Source organism: Pseudorasbora parva, chromosome 18 (genome assembly GCF_024679245.1).
Source record: "Pseudorasbora parva isolate DD20220531a chromosome 18, ASM2467924v1, whole genome shotgun sequence".
NCBI classification, from domain to species: Eukaryota; Metazoa; Chordata; class Actinopteri; order Cypriniformes; family Gobionidae; genus Pseudorasbora; species Pseudorasbora parva.
The window spans coordinates 29,663,628-29,684,071 of record NC_090189.1 but is presented as its reverse complement, the minus strand read 5'-3'; the positions used below and the strand labels follow the sequence as shown (position 1 = coordinate 29,684,071).

General features: G+C 37.6%; 1 protein-coding gene across 1 annotated transcript in view; it reads left to right on the top strand.

The window, feature by feature from the left end:
• Positions 1-308: 308 nt before the first annotated feature.
• The window catches only part of unc119a2 (unc-119 lipid binding chaperone a2), a 39,224-nt gene continuing 19,088 nt past the window's right edge, over positions 309-20,444 (top strand). Inside the window, exon 1 of the mRNA XM_067424785.1 lies at positions 309-919. Within this exon, the coding sequence (XP_067280886.1) occupies positions 625-919 (295 nt within the window). The 5' untranslated portion in view covers positions 309-624. The remainder of the gene's footprint in view (positions 920-20,444) is intronic.

Here is a 20,444-nt window from a genome sequence, read left to right as displayed (position 1 = left end):
TGCTGCGGACCTCTTCACATTAATTGTAAACATGTCAATGCAGATTTAAAATAAGTTAAATTTAGATCAAATAAAATAAAAAAATCTCATATTGAACAATTCTTTAAAGTTATACTCGCGTTGAAGTTTTCTTTTTCCTTTTAAAATAATATAATTAATAATATTTGCTTCGAAACATCTCACATTTGCTGTGGTTTTATTTATTTGATTCGTTTGGATTTGTTTATCTGAGTTAAATTAATGCACGAATCAACTTGGGCCGTACCGCACAACAAACAGGGAGATTCAAAACAGCTACACGGCGCGCACAGTATGCTAGAATGACCAAAACAGGCTAGACTCGACGATTTATTTCATCCAACAAAATTTACTCAGGAATACAATTTTATGTGTTCCAAGTTAATATGGTCTGTTGTCGTCGCGCGCCACTGAACGTCCGGCGACCCCTCCGCGCGCATTGGTACGTCCCTCAGCGAGAGCGCGAGAGAGATTCGGGGTGAGCGGAGAACAGGATTTAAATACCTCTAAGCGGGCGACCTGCTCAGCCCTTCGGGTGTGGGAGGGTGACTGTTTTGTGTCTTTGCTAGACCGGGGGAGCAGGGGGTGGAGGAGGAGGAACGGATAATGAGCTATTCTTGTACCAGCACAGGCAACAGCCAGGACCCATCGAGCTCTAAGAAGTCCGGCGGCGTTAATCTCGGTAGTTGCAGCAGCAGCGGAGACACCGGCAACGGCAATAACCGCCACAGCATCCGCGGCAGCAAAGCGAACTCGAACCCTGATTTAACCGAGGCCATGAAAGTCAAGAAGGGCTGCAACACGACAGACGTCGGAGTCCCCGCAACAACAGAAGAGGAACTGCTCGGGAACAAAACGATCAGCCCGGAGGATGTGCTGGGATTGCAGAAGATCACTGAAAGTAAGTGATCGAGGGGATCGGAACACATTCGGAATGTTTCGCCGAACATCGTGCGTTTTCGGTTGCGCTTTGTATCAACGCAGGGTTCAGTAGAATGAGTAATCATTGATCCTCTTGTTTATGAACAATTCACTATGCTGTAATCGCCATATTGTAGCAATTGTAGATCATTGGGTTTATTTAATATGAACGAATGATTAAAAAACTTGCCTGAGAAACATTGAAGTAAGAATTAGGTTTTTATACAAATCACCAACATATTGACGTCAAAATATTGCGTTCCCGTGCATCAGTGTAGCTCAATCTAAAGGTCGTTATAAGGGTTACTGGTAACACTGCTGAAATTGAACTTATCAGCTAATGGACGGCTTAGAAATTGAAATATAAGTAAATAACACGGGCAGTGTCATTTCCCAAGGATCAACTATAATTAACCTCAGATTGTTCAGCCTTGCAGTCCTAAGCATGATTAGGTAACAGGTGGCCAATAAGCCCTCCATTACTGTTTTTAAAGGTCCGTGCAATTATACAACATCCACATCCCATGAACTCTTTGCTCATTATGAACTCCGTACTGCATGTAATCATAACCTCTTAGAAATGGCTCCTAAAAAGTTTACATTAATTTTAAATTGATTAGTTATTCCTGCTCAATTATAACAAATTTGTGAATGCGAGGATTTCTGTGATTTTTATTTTTTTTGGAGCTCAATCCATCCAGGCTCTTCATCATATCTGTTGTGCATAATTTTATGTTTATGTACTCTTTAAAGCTACACTGTAACTTTTTTAGTTTATTCTTAGCTAAAAACGCTTAGTTCTTTCAAAAATATATGTGCTCATTAATGTATATTTACTTCTTTCAAGTAATAAAGTATTCTCGTAAGTATATAATAGGCCATTGAAAATATATACAGGTGAGGGGTTTGAATGACGGTCGCCATGTTGCCCCTCCATCTTGAAAGTACATTAGCCAAAGAGGGACATACCCGTAAATTCAAGCTTCGCCTTTCGTGTTTAACACTTGATGGCACTCATGGAGGAGGTCGAACTGGAAGCCGTGTTAATCTTGGACTAAATCGGCCACCGTACGAGTTAAAACGAAATCGTAATTGAAAAGTGTGGCAAAAAAACGCTGCACAACGAGAACTGACAGGTGACCGGACCCTGAGGAAGATTGTGGAGAAGGACCGATTCCAGACCAAGCCTGCAGTATCCTTCTCAGATACTGAAGCTTTCGCGCCTCGATCGTCCCCGGTGACCGGTCCCAGTATAGTTGCCCCTCTGTGTTTTCTAATGGACGCGAGACAAACTAAACAATAAAATTACACCTCAAATATTTTTCCCCCAAAGTTTAGTTTTACTTAGTTATTTGATGCTATAAAAACGGGGGGTGTGACCTCATGATTGACAGCTGAGACTGACGTCTTCTCTGAGTGAAGTTGCCACTGAGGCACTAACATACTTTTTTCAGGATTTTTGGGAGCAGATTGGAGCTTTAGCTTTCATTTCTACATTTCCATAACTGCTTATTTCACACCAACATAATTAATTGTTCTGCATCTGTAATTGTGTGGGCGGGCTTTTGATATCGCAGCTGTACTTCCTGCGCTCTACTGCGCAACTCCGGTCCCTAAATCGCTACCACGCAGACTCTGTCCCAAGATGTCAGCGCCGTGCAAGCCGCCCGAAAGCTTCAAATCTGGCAAGCGGAAACGGATGATGTCGAGTCGTCCATATTTTTTTACGGTATATGTTCCAGACCTTGGGGGACCTGCGGAAGCAGTGGACTGAGTCTGGAGTAGAAACATCCAGAGCCACCGTGCACAGGCGTGTGCAGGAAATGGGCTACAGGTGCTGCATTCCCCAGGTCAAGACACTTTTGGGCTACAGAGAAGCAGCACTGGACTGTTGCTCAGTGGTCCAAAGTACTTTTTTTTCGGATGAAAGCAAATTTTGCATGCCATTCGGAAATCAAGGTGCCAGAGTCTGGAGAAAGACTGGGGAGAAGGAAATGCCAAAATGCCTGAAGTCCAGTGTCAAGTACCCACAGTCAGTGATGGTCTGGGGTGCCATGTCAGCTGCTGGTGTTGGTCCACTGTGTTTTATCAAGGGCAGGGTCAATGCAGCTAGCTATCAGGAGATTTTGGAGCACTTCATGCTTCCATCTGCTGAAAAGCTTTATGGAGATTATTTCGTTTTTCAGCACGACCTGGCACCTGCTCACAGTGCCAAAACCACTGGTAAATGATTTACTGACCATGGTATTACTGTGCTCAATTGGCCTGCCAAATCTCCTGACCTGAACCCCATAGAGAATCTGTGGGATACTGTGAAGAGAAAGTTGAGAGACGCAAGACACAACACTCTGGATGAGCTTAATGGGATCCCCTGGTCTTGAGACTTGTATGGCCTAATATAACATAAATTATGTCTCTTACTGAAATATGTAGTAGAAAACCCATGAAATACGTTATTTAAAACCCATCTACGTTATTTAAAAAAATCGATTTTATATTTGGACCATGGGTGGCGCCATTTTGTTTGCGTTCTAGGTTGATGACGTAGAATGGTTGCATATTTTTACCACAACGCAACTCGAAAATTGTTTCAGAGTTAAACAAAACCAATGAATTGCTTTGTAATTGTACTTTAAACACACTCATACATACATGTGCACACAAACTCACCTACACTGTCACAAACAGATCGGCGGGCACGCACACACCTGACAGACAGTCTCCACAACAGGGGCTGAATATGAAATCGACCCCCCTTATACCCTGAAATAGGGCATTATTTGAAGGGACAGCCATGTGTAGTGTTGTCCGACACCATAGTGGCATTGAGTGCACTCATTCAGTCTCACGTTGCGCCGCAATAACGAGTGTACAGCCAATGTACACACAACAGCTGTCCCACTTCACGCGCTCCTCTTCATTCGCTCCTTCAAGTTGTATGAACAAAAGTAGGGAATGTTATTCGTGTCTTAAAGATAAAAGTTTAAAGATTGAGGTTTTAATTCACTGAGCTTGTGCTCAAACTTTAATGCACGAACCAACATCATCACAAAAACCATGACCAAAACATCCTGCCTCTCTTCCTCATGCCCCCTATCCCATGGTCCTATACCTACATAGTTCCCTCTGCTGGTCACACTAAGTATTACAGTTAATCTACTGCATATCAACAGTCTATCTATGATATCAATACAGGAAATAGTGAATGAGGGGGATGTATGCACGCACGCAGTGCATGTGTGTGTGTGTTTGCGCCAATCTTTTGGGGTGTGTGAGTCTGTAAGAGAAAAAGTTTGTGTGCACATGTATGTTTGAGTGTGTTTGAAGTACAATTACAAAGCAATTCATTGGTTTTGTTTAACTCTGAAATAATTTTCGAGTTGCGTTGTGGTAAAAATAGCTACTGGTAGTGCCAGCTGATTGCCGAGTGCAACCATTCTACGTCATCAACCTAGAACGCAAACAAAATGGCGCCGCCCATGGTCCAAATATAAAATAGATTTTTTTTAAATAACGTAGATCTTTCATGGGTTTTCTACTACATATTTCAGCAAGAGACATCATTTATGTTCTATTAAAGGGGGGGTGAAACACTCAGTTTCAGTCAATCTCATGTCAATCTTGAGTACCTATAGAGTAGTATTGCATCCTTCATATCTCCAAAAAGTCTTTAGTTTTATCATATTTATAAAAGAAATATAGGCTGTACCGAGTCTTTCCGGAAAAAACCGAGCGCCTGGAGGCGTATCGTGTGGGCGGAGCTAAAGAATGACGAGTGCAAACAAAGCGGTGACGTCCTCAAGCGTGGAGAAACCCATGGCTATATCAGCTAATACAGATAATGATCCAGAATCAAATCTGAGGCTGAAATAAATTGAACAGGAGAAACTGCAACATCAGGACGTCCGTCTCTGTGGTATGTACTGTATTTAGGGGCCTGTCAACATTTCTGTGTCTTTACAAGCAGTTTATGAGGACATGATTCGGTTTATGGACTATTGTATGTGACTAGACCTTAGAGGTAGCAAGCAAAACGGTTTTGCACGTCAGAGTCAGACTAGTGTTATACAGAACAGCAATGGAGTCCGTTAGCGCATTTGAATGACGAAGCACGCGATCGTGTCGTTTACTGATGTTTACTCACGCGACGAGCCAATAGCAGAGACATTTGAAGCAGATTTACTCACCGGCTGCTTCCAAAGCAGGACCGAACCTTTATCGCTGGGACCGCTCCGTCAAAAACACACTTCTTTGGTATGATTTGGTGAAGTCCTGTGACAGCAGTGAACGGTGGAAATCCACTTTGAGACGCGACTGAAGCGATGCTTTGAAGCTTCCCGTCATTTCTGCGTTCAAATCGGTTCAAATGCAGCACTGCCTTCCCGGAATGCTGTGCTGAAGCGTTGAAGTCACTTGACGTCACCCATAGGAATAAAGTGGAGCACGGCGCGCGACATAAGTCTTCATGGAGGACTGGATCTGCAGCTGAGAGCACTGTTTACGGCGTGCATTTCCTCTCTCGCTCTAGTGACGCGCGCGCGCACCCTACCGGGAGAAGAGCCCGTACGGCCCATACAAGGACCTTCCGCTCTATTAACGTCAAGTAGACCCATTATTCGAAAAAAACTCTACGAAACTTGTGAGAAACCGGAAGGAGTATTTTTGACACAGAAATACTCTATCAAACGTCTAACATTAGTTTTTGAAACTTTGTCTATGTTTAGGATGGGAATCCAAGTCTTTAACAGTGTAAAAAGCTCAGTATGCATGAAACAGCATTTCACCCCCCCTTTAAGCCATACAAGTCTCAAGACCAGGGGATCCCTTTAAGGCCACTATCGAAGCATCCTGGGCCTCCAGAACACCTCAGCAGTGCCACAGGCTGATCGCCTCCATGCCACGCCGCATTGAAGCAGTCATTTCTGCAAAAGGATTCCCGACCAAATATTGCGTGCATAACTGAACATAATTATTTGAAGGTTGACTTTTTTTGTATTAAAAACACTTTTCTTTTATTGGTCGGATGAAATATGCTAATTTTTGAACATGCTTGTCAACCAACCTCTCTGAATATTTCAAAGTAGGCTTTTATAATTTATTTACGAAATATATATTGTTATATAAGTGTTTTAAATTAAAATGTAGTTTTCCAGCTATAAGTTCAAATGAAGGTGATATAAACTAACTTAAAATGGCCAGATGGCCATTATATACAAACAAACCTTTATGTAAGATGTGATTTAATCAATTTGCCAGCACTATTAGTTACACATTATGCATCAAAGAAATGCCTTTAAAATAATTAATTACACCAGTTTTTTTTCCATCTGTTTATTTAATTTATGTTAATTTACAATAACTATGTAACCACATATTAATATTTATTTATTAGACAAAAATACAAGTTTTTAAAATAAAAAGTATTCATGAACTCTTGCTAGAATATTAAGGCATACCATCATAAACCTGATTAGCACACGATGGTAACGTGACATGTAAATAAGCAGAGTGTGGGCCTTGTTTTTGCTGTGTGGAAAGTTTATAATTTGCCCTACAAATGCGGTACATGTTTGTTTCTAGTCCACTCAAACAGCATGTTTATTTGCTCAAAGCAGTTACATAATTTCACCTGTTTGCAGCATTTGACTCCATAAGCTTTCCCGTTGGGCCTCTGAACATCTGAAAAATGCTGCCCACTCAAAGCGCAACAAACCTGTGCTTTTCCTCACAGCACACAAGATATTATTTTTCTTTCGATAGTTACTCATCAAGCAATTCAAACCTCAGCTTTGATTACTGGAATTTATGTGTGCAAAACTCTTGCCCATTATACATAATGGTTCCACTGTTGTCTTTTTGTTATTCCCTCATACTTAAAGCTGCAGTCCGTAGTTTTTCCTCTTTGTCGCCATCTCGGTTCAAAAACTGCAATTGCAGTTTTTCGCGGAATTTACAACTCTACGTGAGTAGTGCCCCAGTAGGCACAGCGCGGAGGAATCAAATGTGCAGCTGTCAGGAGAAGCTCTGTCAGTCACCGGTGTGGATACTGTCATTCACAATCACAGACTTTTACTGTTTGAAAGTATGACCGACATAAGTGTCATCTGAACAAGTAAGTAGCTCATCCTCTTTTGTTCTGACCAACTAAGGAGAAAAAATCATTGGGATACATCGCGATGATTAATCTAATGATCATTTATCATATCTCGTCAAACTGCAAATTATACTTTTTCAAACTGTTAATGTTATCAGGATTGCATGACTACATTTAATGTGTATTAGGCCTACCTGTAGTACAGTTTCCATTTTTGTGCAGTCTAATTTCTAATCGTCATATACCAACAACTGATGTTACCATAATGCACATAGCAAAACAAGAACGGCACAACAAAGGAAAACTCCTTAACTGCATGAATTAAGCGAACAGGTGTGCTACTGTTACATAGCCTAATTCAACCATTGAAAAAAATGTTTTCACTCCGAAGTCCGAAGACTTTTGCATTTTACAACGGATGAATCTCCAGTTGTCACTTGTGACTGTTGCTTGAACCTTTTTGGATCCGCCATCAAATTGATAAGTTTAATTATATCAAGTGTTGTGAGAAAAGGCTTCCAACATCCTCACATGCGATAGCCTGCTAACCGGGACTCCTTCTTTATGTGTACAGATGTGACGTAATGACGCAAACATATGCTTGAATTTCCCGGGGAAATCCACCAGTACCACTGGAATTAAAAACTTTATTATAAGCTTACTGCTGTTAATCGAGCTACGGTAAGCAGATAGTTTTGAACACTGGTTGGTTATGTACTTGTTCAGAAATTTATTTTGGATAATTTTTAACCCAAAAAAGTTACGGACTGCAGCTTTAAAGCTACACTATGTAACTTTTCCTTCTGCTAGAGGGCACCTATTCAAAACACAGGCATAGTTTGATGACGCAAGTTTGAGCGCAGAATCTTGGGACATGCGGCCCTTACCTCACAGACAATGGAAAAGAATCAGGATAGGACTCGGGCAGAAATCATGTTGATGGATGTGATTAACATTTACTGTATTATGAAACGGAGCAGGACAGAGTGTTGTGGAGCTGAGCAAGGCCACTGGAGCGACAGGCGACTCCCTCAGACGTCCCGGCTCCTTGGTTAAAATAGCAATTTTCTCACAATTTACAAATAGTTGGAAACATTTGCGATATTGTAAGAACTCAACTGAACAAAATATATAACACTGGCCTGGTGGTTTTTGGATGTTTTACATTTTTTAGTTTATTTTTTAGATTTGTATGAAAACAATTGTATTAATATTATTTATATCAATCCTTTATTAGTAATTTTGGGCCCACTTTATATTAGGCAGCCTTAACTACTATGTACTAACATTTAAAGTAATAATTTGATGCACTTATTGTCTACATGCATGCTTTTAAATTGTACTTACATTTTTAAAATGACCTGCATGTAATTATATCTGTAATTAATTTCTGTAGTTTATTTTATAATTACACTGTTGACACTTCCCTTACACCGAACCCTACCCTTAAACTGACCTATACCACCACACCTGTACCTAACTTTACCCGTAAAGGGTTAGTTCACCCAAAAAAGAAAATTCTCTAATTAATGACTTACCCTAATGTCGTTTGACACCCGTAAGACCTCCGTTCATCTTCAGAAAACAAATGAAAATATTAGTGTTGAATTCCGATGGCTCAGAAAGACCTCCATTGACACCAATGTCATTTCCTCTCTCAAGACCCAAAAAGGCACTAAAGACGTTGTTACAGAGCGCATCTCACTACAGTGGCTCTACAATAATTTTATGAAGCGATGAGAATTAGTTTTTGTGTGCAAAAATAAAAAAAATAACGACGTGTATAGTGATGGACCAAATTCAAAACAATGTTTCGAACGGTTATGAATCAGCGTATGATTACCCAGGTAGATAAGCCAGTCTGCGGTTTGTTCCCACAAAAGTGTAAAAGAAGCAGTAGAAATGAATGTACAGGTTTCCAGACTGAGTTGCCGGTTGAAATCAAATTGACGACAAATCAGGCTGGGTTTACCCAGTCTACCATACTACCACACCTGTCTGTAACTTTACCCGTATCCCACCTCAATATCAGCAAAAGTGTACAGCAATACAATATGATCACATAGTTTGGTAGTTAAGGCCACCTAATATAAAGTGGGAACATAATTTATTTTATATTAATATTAAATTATTATATTAATCTGATCTATTGTTGAGCCATTACCATGGCATATCTTTTGAGAGCGTTTTACAGAGGGCAGGAAAACGTGTATGTTGGAACCCCAGTGACCAAAATTAGCACCTTCTGATAATACATTGCCTGCCCGGTGATTGTTGAGGCATATGTTGAGATTCTTGCCATGGAAACCGTGTCTGCAGTTGAAAGTTGGGGCAGGATCTCCTTATCACCTCATTAAGAGCAAGTTTCCTAGAGACCTGAAGCTTTAGAGAAGCTGCTGCAGTTAGACTTATAAATGTTTTCAGAGGCATAGATCTAATATAAAAGATTAAGGTTCTCAAAATATATTTCTTTGCATGCATGATGTTATAATATTGGCTCGATCTTGAAACATTGTCCTTAAGTTCCTACACTATAAACAATTATTTAAAAAATAAGTTACCTGGTTGCCTTAAAATTTTGAGTTCATTGACATTAAAAAATTGAGTTAATACAATCACATTTTTTTGAGAATCGACAGCCTTTATTAAAATATTATTAAAAGATTTTGTATTATTAAAAGTGTATTGGGTAATTGTGTGTGTTTTATTTGGAATGACGCAGCCAAATTGTACTTTTTCATGATTTATAATTTTTTTTATGTGGTTTAGATACAATTATATTTTGAGTTTCTATTTATTAAACCAATTACCTTTATTCTATCAACTCAAATTTTTAATTTCAATCAACTCAAAATTTTAAGGCAACCAGGTTACTTACTTTAAGTTAAACCAAATTTTTTTTTTTTTTTTACAGTGTAACTGGTCCAAATTCATCCATTTCAAACTTAAGATCATTCACTCGACCTTCTGCCCATTTGCATTTGATGCTTTTGACTAGCTTTGGGATTGTCATTTCCAAAGAGCCTTACGTTGAGCAACATTTCCTGTCACTGCAAAGGATTTGAGACGACATGAAAGTGACTTTTCTACAGTCAGCAGAAGGAAAAGGAAGTACATGAAGGTCACAGGATGTTAGATAATTGTAAAATCATTCCTGAGCATGACGGTCCTAAATTTACAATGTCGGTATCAGACCAGAAATCAAAGTAACTTTTGCTACTTGCTTTTGGTCTATTAAAAGTGAATAGCCTTTTCTATTGCCTTTTTTAACAGTTAGCTTTGCTCATGGTAATTAGTTACAAATATAATTTATTCTGAAGCAATATTCTTACCAATGTTCAATCAGCCTTGACATATTTAAATCTGCATATATATATATATATATATATATATATATATATATATATATATATATATATATATATATATATATATATATATATATATATATATATATATATTTCAAATTTGTGATATTTTTATCTTTTATAAAGGGCATTTCCCCCAATCTTATTAAATATAGGCTGATTCTGATTGGTCAATCGCGCATTCCAGCGGTACGTTATTTCCAGATAACACCCGCTCATACGGGTACTACGAGTTATCTTGACCGGTACTACTTCTATGCTTAACACTGGCGCCATCTTGTGGCTTAAGCAGCTGTGGGTTACAATGGAAGACTTCAAGGCAGCTAGGTTTCCTTTATAACGTTTTTAATATAAATCTTTTTCTTACACAAACACATCGATTCGAATCAGAAGGCTCTATTAACACATCGGAGTCGTGTGGAGCACGTTATATGCATAATCATTCATGCATTTTGGTGATTCGCTAGTTATTTTTTGTTTTAATCAGGCTCTTGTCCGTCGGGCAAGTAAATTTCTCTTTCACTTGTCCCTACAAAAAACCCACTTGTCCTGGACAAACGGACAAGCATTAATGTCGAGTCCTGGATTGTTATTCGAAAATCGCAACTCCTCCCCCGCATGCATGTATAGGTTACATGCACACAGAGAGAGAGAGAGAGAGAGAGAGAGAGAGAGAGAGAGAGAGAGAGAGAGAGAGAGAGAGAGAGAGAGAGAGAGAGAGAGAGAGAGAGAGAGAGAGAGAGAGAGAGAGAGAGAGAGAGAGAGAGAGAGAGAGAGATTTTAGCTGATTACAATGTCATTAGTTCAATAACGTAAGGGATGATAGTGTTGAGGAGTTACCTTATATACGACCGAGAGAGAGCCTGCAGTGTATTCGTGTTTTTGTTTTTTTCCTCCCATCCTATTACTACACACTACTGTCACAGCCACTAAAACAGATCAGATTTTTATTTCAAAGTACTTATCATTTGTTTAGTTTCTTTATTAAATTAATTTAGAAAAAAGTTTGGAGCGGTTTTTGTTTGTTAAATTAAAGCTTTTGTTTTTTTATAGTGACGAGCAAGCATCCAGTGGCCGACAGTGAGTTAACCTCATGTTTGATCATTTAGCCTCTCAAATCAACTCTTGACTCGTCTCTTGCATCTCTAATTATTATGCTCATTGTTCAAGCAGAATGTGACAGTTGGTCTGTTTTGTATGTGTCCCGCCCCTCCTCCACTGTGATTGGACAGATGGGTGAAAAGTGACAGTGGCCACATTTCCATTACAGATTTGCGCAAAACCTTTGCGATATTTGCTAAACATTGATAGAAAACTATTGTGAAACGATGGCATTTCCTGTTTTTTTTTTCTTAATGAGTAATTCCAAAAAGTATGTCACGTATGTTGGTAGGTTTATGTATTTACCAGCCACCACAATAGCCTTTTTTTTTCGTAAATGGAAGGAGACATAGGTGTGTTATTTAAGCATTAATTAAAATTAAGAGTGAAATATTTAAATTTGCATTGTGGTAACTTTTTTACCATTTAGTTATTTTGGCTTGGAATTTCGTTTGTTAGAAATATGAACTGAATTTAGAAAACTTTGCGTTTTAAAACAAATAAAACAAATAATTAAAAAAATGAAGACTGCAATTGGAGTGGAGTGCATGCAAAATAATCTGTTCCCTGAATCAGCGGTCGAGGTTGTAATTGTGAGTGTACACAAATAAAAGTAGACAGTTTATAGTTTATAATTATGTCTTGCACTTGTGCTCTGTGTGGCAAAAATTATAGTGTATTGTGAGTTCAGAATGTGCCGACGCTATGGCTTAAAGAAAACGCAGCCTATTTAAGTTAGGCTATATTTAAATATTAACCTATAATATATATTTTTTAAATGTTATATGTTGATTATGAAAAGTGAGCAGCATAAGTAAGATAAGAAAAGTAAGATATAAATGCGCATAATGTCTGGAGACATGGAGTAGAGTTTTTCCACTTTATTGAGTATTTGTTGAAAAGTTTTGTAGAAAAAGTCTTTCTTTAAAATTAACTTTGTTTTGTATTTTAATTTTTATTAGTTTCATCAGCGAATTGCCTGTATATTTAATAAATAAGAAACAAACCAAGAACATCAGGAATGGATTGACATGCGTATCGAAACCACTTGCCTGTTTTCGCAGCCTTTGAGTAAGACTGAAACTATAGCGTCTTTCTGTTTTTAATGCATTTCTTAAATATTTGTCTTAATTACAGGAGGCCTATAGATAGCTGTGATATTTGTGGCTGCACCGGGGTCCGTCATTACTTGGTTAAAGTTACGCCACTGAGGCTAATCATGAGCGGTCCATAGCCGCAAAAAAATTGTGAAATTTTGATTTGGACTACATCAATAAATTACAACAATTTTGTGCTATGGCCACTGCCACTGATACAGCCATTTACATTTACATATTTACGTCAAGCTTGTTTCTGCTTTTCAAACATGGAAGTGTGACAAAGGCACATAGGCTATATAAATTCTCGAATGTTGGTAAAGGCATATTTTGTCCACATCACTGTACTTCCTTATTAGTAGAAAAGTGTTGTTTTAATGTCATAAAATCTCATTATTACGAGGAAATCGCTATGTTGTTTTTTACGACATATTATAGAGAAAAGATGTTAAAACGACATATCTCGCTATTACAACATAGAGTGGAAAACATATGTAGGCTAATCAAAGCATTATAATGGCAGTAAATGACAGCCCAAAATTTCAAGCCCAAAAAAAGTGTATCCATCGATTATAAAAGTACTCCACATGGCCGCGAATCGTGCTTTCTGTGCAAGTTGAATACGGAAGGTGGTCTGACAGAGGCTAGATATTTTACTTTATAAAGTTTTAAATATGGATATTTTTCTTACACGAACCCATCGATACACTTCAGGATTATCAGGAGTATCTATATCTATATTCTCTAGCTATTTTAAATTTTGACATTAATCATTTTTAAGAAGGTGTTCTTGCTTACTGGAACTCAAAATTAAAAGTACATGATTTCTATCCACAGATGATGCAAATGGGTATATCCTACTTGAAGCCACTCTTGTAGTAGATGGACTCTCCAGTGTTCATTCCCAATTTAAATGTAATATCCTGTTCCCACTCTATGCACACAATTATCAGAAAGTAATTTATACAAGGCTTTACTAGAGCAGCAAATCAGGAAAAAGCTCATTACTCATCCTAAATTCATCAACTACATTTGTTATTCTTTAAGAATGCATTTAGTGCACAATGCTTTAGATTTGTTTGTAAGCCATCGTGTTTGACCTCACTGGATGTCTTAGCATATTATTTCAACAGTTTCTGCACTGTTTACGTCTCACTGAACTCCAGGCTGGATTTGACCGCTTCTGTGTGTGTTCAGTTCCATGCCAATTCTTTTTCTTGATTCTAAGTGATCCTCCTTCAGTGTTAATCTAACTAAATTCTATTGCCCTTTATTCAGGCACTTTATAACTTCATCTGCAGCTAAATTATAAAAGCACTGCTCTACAGAAATTTAGATACTTGAGAATCATTAACTCGCCTCCTGGTCTTATCCACCATTATAGAACTGTTACTTTAAAATATGACGTTTGTTTACCTCATGAAATTAAGAAAAAATATAAGACTTAATGTGTAGTAGGTTCTATTGTTTGAGGGCATGACATGAAAATATATAAAAATGAATTTCTTGTTTTAATTTTTCAAAATAATTTTGTTTTCAATTTTGTAGTTTTTTATTTAATATCATAATTCTTCTGGTGAAACCCTTTTCTCTGCTGATGTATGATGGAACAGGAATATATGGGAATTTCATTTGAAACATTATACACTGCCATTCAAAAGTTTGGGGTCAGTCTTTTTTTTTTTTTTTTTTCTCGAAAGAAATTAATACCTTGATAATCGATCAATTTGATAAAAAGTGATAGGCAAGACTTATTGTTAGAAAAGATTGAATAAATGCTGTTCTCTTTTTTTTCATGAATGAATCCTGAAAAAGTATCACAGGTTCCAAAAAAGCAGCACAACTGTTTCCAACATTGATAGAGTATCAAATCAGTATTGGATGATTTCTGAAGGATCATGTGACACTGAAATAAATAACACTTGCACAACAATTGCTGCAATAAAAATGTTTATTTTACAATTTTACTAAATTAGAACAAATTAATTGGAAAATATATCAATGTGTAATATTGTCTGCGTATCTGCTCTGTTTGGATATGGAACAGTTTAAATACATTTCCAATGAATTCCCATAAATTCCTGTTAAGTTCCAAATTGGATTATTTTCAAAATTCCCCAAATTAAGTTCCCTTGGAAAGTTTCCAGAAAGGTACTGGACATTTTCCTCCCCTTTGCAAAGTTATTTTTTTCTTTTTCTTTTTTAGTATTGACTTAAAAAAAAAAAAACAGGTGAGATTTGACTGCATTCCTTGTCCCTTGTCTATATCTGCACCTCTAAATTCCAGATGGCTAATCTTCTGCCAAGCTTAATGTGCTAAAAATGTACACCACTCCTTTGCAACCCAGTGTCCTTAGCATGGCCCGTTGTAGTGAAAGATTCAATCCCCTTCAGAATCCAATCCCCTTGGTCATCAGAGCATAGCTGTTTGTAATGCCTGATCAGAGATAATGATGAGAAGGAAAAAATTAGTTCCTTCTGACAAATGAGTGTTATTCAATTTTGAATAGTGTATAGTATTATTATTATACTGTATGTTTATTAGGGGTGTCCCCGACTAAGGGTTTACACATTTGAATCAGAATTGTCGAATCTTTCTATAGTCGACTCTATAATCATCTATGCAGGGGCGTAGCCATCTTTTCAGAAGTGAGGGGGACAGAAATGTCGTAATACCATTTTTTTTTATTTTTTTTTTGGACCAATATAATTTATCGCATCTCTTGCTTTTAATTGGGCAAGATTTCAAATACACTGCTGAACAATAACTGATAATTAATATCTATAATATTATTCTCTTATTCTCCTATTTTTTTATTGCCAATTTTATGATTGGTTTATATACTACAAACACTTCTGCATTAAGACTAAGATAGATTTTATGCAATGTAAAAAAATATATATATTCTGATGTAACTCATCTGTTCTCTATGTGAATATATAGTAAAATGTAATTTATTCCTGTGATCAAAGCTGAATTTATCATCATTACTCCAGTCTTCAGTGTCACATGATCCTTCACTAATCATTCCCATATGAGGATCTGATCATCAACACACATTTAGGATTATTATCAGTTGTGCTGCTCATGATGTTGCTTAATTTTCTAAACATTTGTGGTCAAATTAAAAAAAGAGAGAAATTAATACTTTTATTGATCAGACATGCATTAAATTGATCTCAAGGGATATTTTTAATATTACAAATTAGATAATTTATTTAATAAATGCAAATAAATGCTGTCCATTGAACTTTCTATTCATTAAAGAATCCTGAAAAATAACATGTAGGCTATCATGGTTTCCACAACATTTTGGGAACTGTTTTCAACACAGATAATAATCATAAATGTTTCTTGATTATGAAATCCTCATCTGAGAATGATTAGTGAAGGATCATGTGGCACTGAAGACTGGAGTAATGATGATAAATTCAGCTTTGATCACAGGAATAAATTACTATATATTCACATAGGAAAAAAAGCGGTTTTAATTTTTTTGAATGTTTTGTTTCAAAATATTACTGTTTTTACTATTTTTGATTACATAAATGCAGCCGTGGTGAGCAGAATACTAAACATTAAAAAAGCTGCATTATTTATATGATACTTTATTGTCAATAAATAGCCTACATTGAGATAACTTGAAAAACACACATAAAGCATTGTCGCAATCGTCTGATTGTCGTCGTCACGTTTCATCACTCATAACGATTGTTTTCCTTCAGCTGCAGCTCCAGCGTGACAGGGTATTACGAATCCGCTTTTGGACTTTCTGTGAGAGAGCGCCCTCCTCATATTTAGATGCGAATAAAATGACAGGTCATGCATAGATTATTTTTTGTCTCTGAATTTAAATCTTGATGTATTCACATTGGTTTCTATGTAAATACACTTGCCCCTGACCTCAAGAAGCGCGCTATCAACCGAGTTTAGAGAAGGCTGTCGTTAGCGTCCCTGTTAACTTGTCCGCCCCCGCACAGGGTAACGCCAGTTCGAATCCCGCTCGGAGCGGGTCGACTAGGATCGGTGAGACCCAGTAAAAGTGCGGGGGATGAAAATACATTTTATTAAAAGTGAGGGGGACACGTCCCCCGCGTCCCCCACGTAATCTACGCCCATGCATCTATGTGTGTGTGAATGGGTTGGGAGGGCCACGACACTATAGTCAGCAGGGGGGGTAACTATTTTTATTTTCTTTTACACACAGCACACAGCAACAACTTTTGATAAAGTGACCAAAACCTCCTTCCAACTGACAGACGAACTGACAATGGCTTTCTTATTTAGGTTTAAATAAAAGATAACGTGGTGGATAAACATTCGTAAAACGTTTTAAACATCGTTGTCCGGAAATGCCACGCCCCTTACCATTACGGGCAGAAGTCACATCTGCTGTGACTAGCAAGGGCTTATGATGTCACCAACCCAGGAAGAAGCTTGTTGTAGTCCAATCCGGCCATTTTTGTAGGCAATAAACTGCCATAACTTTAAAAGACAATATCTCCGTTTGCATTGAACTTTCAACGCTGTAACGTTATAGATACTGTTCATGCTCAAGCAGCAACATTACACACTAACTAAAGTTAAAAAAGTGAAATCGCACCCTTTAGGTTCATTTTTTTTATAAGGTGGCTGCTGTTTGTTTTGCAGCGCGTCTACAGCTTGTCCAATCATTGCATTCGGACTGCATTTAGTTCTGAGACTTGCAGTATGACAGTGTAAATAATAAACATTGCAACTACCCTTAACCGATAACTTTAGAACAAACATTCATTCAAAATGTAAGGATAAATGTAAGAACTAAAATCGCATACTCTGGACTGCCTATTGCTTGATATTTAATTCTAAATGTTCCATATACAGTAAAGGAGTAAAAAAGCTGTGCTATATCTCGAGCTGTAAGGTTTCTCTGTAAAACAAATAAGATATGTGTATCTATGCATTTTTTAGTTTCTGGCTATAAGTTGTAATTTTCATTATTGGCGGAAATGTTTAAATTGATGCATCCCTGAGACAAACTGAGATGATTCAAGCTGTTTTTAAGCAGTACAGTTGAGCAGAAAAAAACGAAAGAAAGCAATCTAACCTGGCATGTTGAGTCATTTACATATATTTACATATTTGTATAAAGCTAGAGTCTGCAATCAGAGAACCGTTTTTTAATGAGACAGATTTGTTCAGTTTTGAGTGGTGATGCTTAAGGACATGTGCACTGCCTGATGTATTTCAGTGACTTCCTGTTGCCCTTTTTTTACTTGACTCATGTTTTCTATTCTTGTTGCGCACTTTAAATTCTTCTGTCATGCCAGTAGGTTGTTGGTCTTGTTTCCATGGTATACTCTCAGTGTCCTATCCTCTCATCCTGCCACTACTTGATGCTAATGCAGAATGATCCAGGGTCACGTTAAAACGGCCAAAGGCATGGCGGTCATGTCTGTGTTGGCCACGAAGCGAATTTCTTGGCTGGGCATTAACAAAGCTGAGCCTAAATCTACCGGACATGTGTAATTGTGACCTCCATCAGGTTCTCTCGTCCTACAAATGTGCATGTGTTTTTGTGATAAGAACATGAAGTACCTTTTGAGGTTTTTACATCCTGTTTATATGCATGTGCAAAGTTTATATGCATGTGTCTAGATCAGTGGTTCTCAGCTGGCCCAACAGACCTGTGACATATTTTAGGGTCATGATCTATCAGTTGAGAATCTATATATGTGTATATATACTTTTGAAATGACAGTTAGTGATTGTTGCTAGTTAAGGGTTGTTTTGTAATTACAGTGAAGCATCTAGTTATAATGTTTGTGTACCTACTCTGAACATATTTGTTAAAAAATACACACTGTAAATTGGGATTACTTGTCTGTTTTTGTGATTGCTGAATGGCTATTCACTTATTTTAGTGTAATCAGACCTTGTGGTGGATATTTAGCTGATGATACTGTTAGCAAGCCAGTATTCAGTTTATGACTGCTTTTATGTAGCAAACATCTGGTGGTTATTTTTGCGGCTGGACCGGTATGGTAATGAACACATCCGTTTTAAACGGTTGGTTATGTTGAGCGGCTTGTACCTAAAGGTCAGAAAAGTACAGATGCTCTTATTTTGTCATTTTTCATCACTGCATCTCTATATTTATGCCATAAGGGCCAGTATGTACACGTTTAAATCTACACAATCCATTCCAACATAGTTCTTTTAAGCAAGCTGCATTTTTTAGTTTTTGGAATTTAGAATATTATTTTGTCCCTCACAACTGGTAAGATTAATAATAGGGATGAAACGATAAAAAAAATGCAACCATATGCATCGTGGATAGTGACAATCTGCATTGTAAGACTGTAAGATTCCAGGACGTCTGGGCTATGGAACGACTACTATGGATACTCACTCCTGTGAAAGTGGCATACCCACCCGAGGCTCAGCCACACAAAGTCAAGCCGCTGCCCATTTTAAAGTGAAAGTGACCAATTTCTTACATTTAATCAATACATTTAATTGGAATAATAAGACACCATGAAATGAAATCAGGATCTACTAAATTCATCTTTGGAATGCAGAGGAAATATAGAAGCTGCATCTGAAGTGGCATTTATAGAGACTGTTTAATGCAGCTGAGAGGGAACATGAATGCATTTATCCAGCAGTTACAAATGCACAAGTAATATTTTGATATTTTATTAGTAAAACATTGAATATTTACATTTATGCATTTGGCAGACGCAATTATCCAAAGCTACTTGCATTGCATTCAAGGTACACATTTACATTTTTTGTCAGATTAGATTTGAAACGATTTAAACAATGAAAAGATACTATAATGTGAATTTAACCAGTATGTGGCAGTAAGTCATTGTAATGAATGAGTCATTTCAGATTCAACTGATTCATTTAAACAGCTGATTGAGTCACGAACAAAGCATTTTTTATTGCCATAATGAGTGAGTCATTGAATTATTTATTCAAGCAATTCATTCATTCAGTTGAAAAATACAGCAGTGTGTTGCTTAGAGACGTAAAAGTGTCTTTTTCGTTGACAAAATAGAGCAAAAACTAAAATATTAATTGCTTAATATTAACTATTTGTTTAAAATCAATATCACTGATGCTGATATTTGGAGAGAGAAAAGACAGCACTCTTTGTGTGATATTGACTTAACTACACTCACCTAAAGGGTTATTAGGAACACCGTACTAATAATGTTTGACCCCCTTTTGCCTTCAGAACTGCCTTAATTCTACGTGGCACTGATTCAACAAGGTGCTGAAAGCATTCTTTAGAAATGTTGGCCCATATTGATAGGATAGCATCTTGCAGTTGATGGAGATTTGTGGGATGCACATCCAGGGCACGAAGCTCCCGTTTCACCACATCCCAAAGATGCTCTATTGGGTTGAGATCTGGTGACTGTGAGGCCATTTTAGTACAGTGATCTCATTGTGATGTTCAAGAAAACAATTTGAAATGATTCAAGCTTTGTGACATGGTGCATTATTCTGCTGGAAGTAGCCATCAGAGGATGGGTACATGGTGGTCATAAAGTGATGGACACGGTCAGAAACAATGCTCAGGTAGGCCATGGCATTTAAACGATGCCCAATTGGCACTAAGGGGGCCTAAAGTGTGCCAAGAAAACATCCCCCACACCATTACACCACCACCAGCAGCCTGCACAGTGGTAACAAGGCATGATGGATCCATGTTCTCATTCTGCCAAATTCTGACTCTACCAAGGCTTATCAGACCAGGCAACATTTTTCCAGTCTTCAACTGTCCAATTTTGGTGAGCTCATGCAAATTGTAGCCTCTTTTTCCTATTTGTAGTGGAGATGAGTGGTACCCG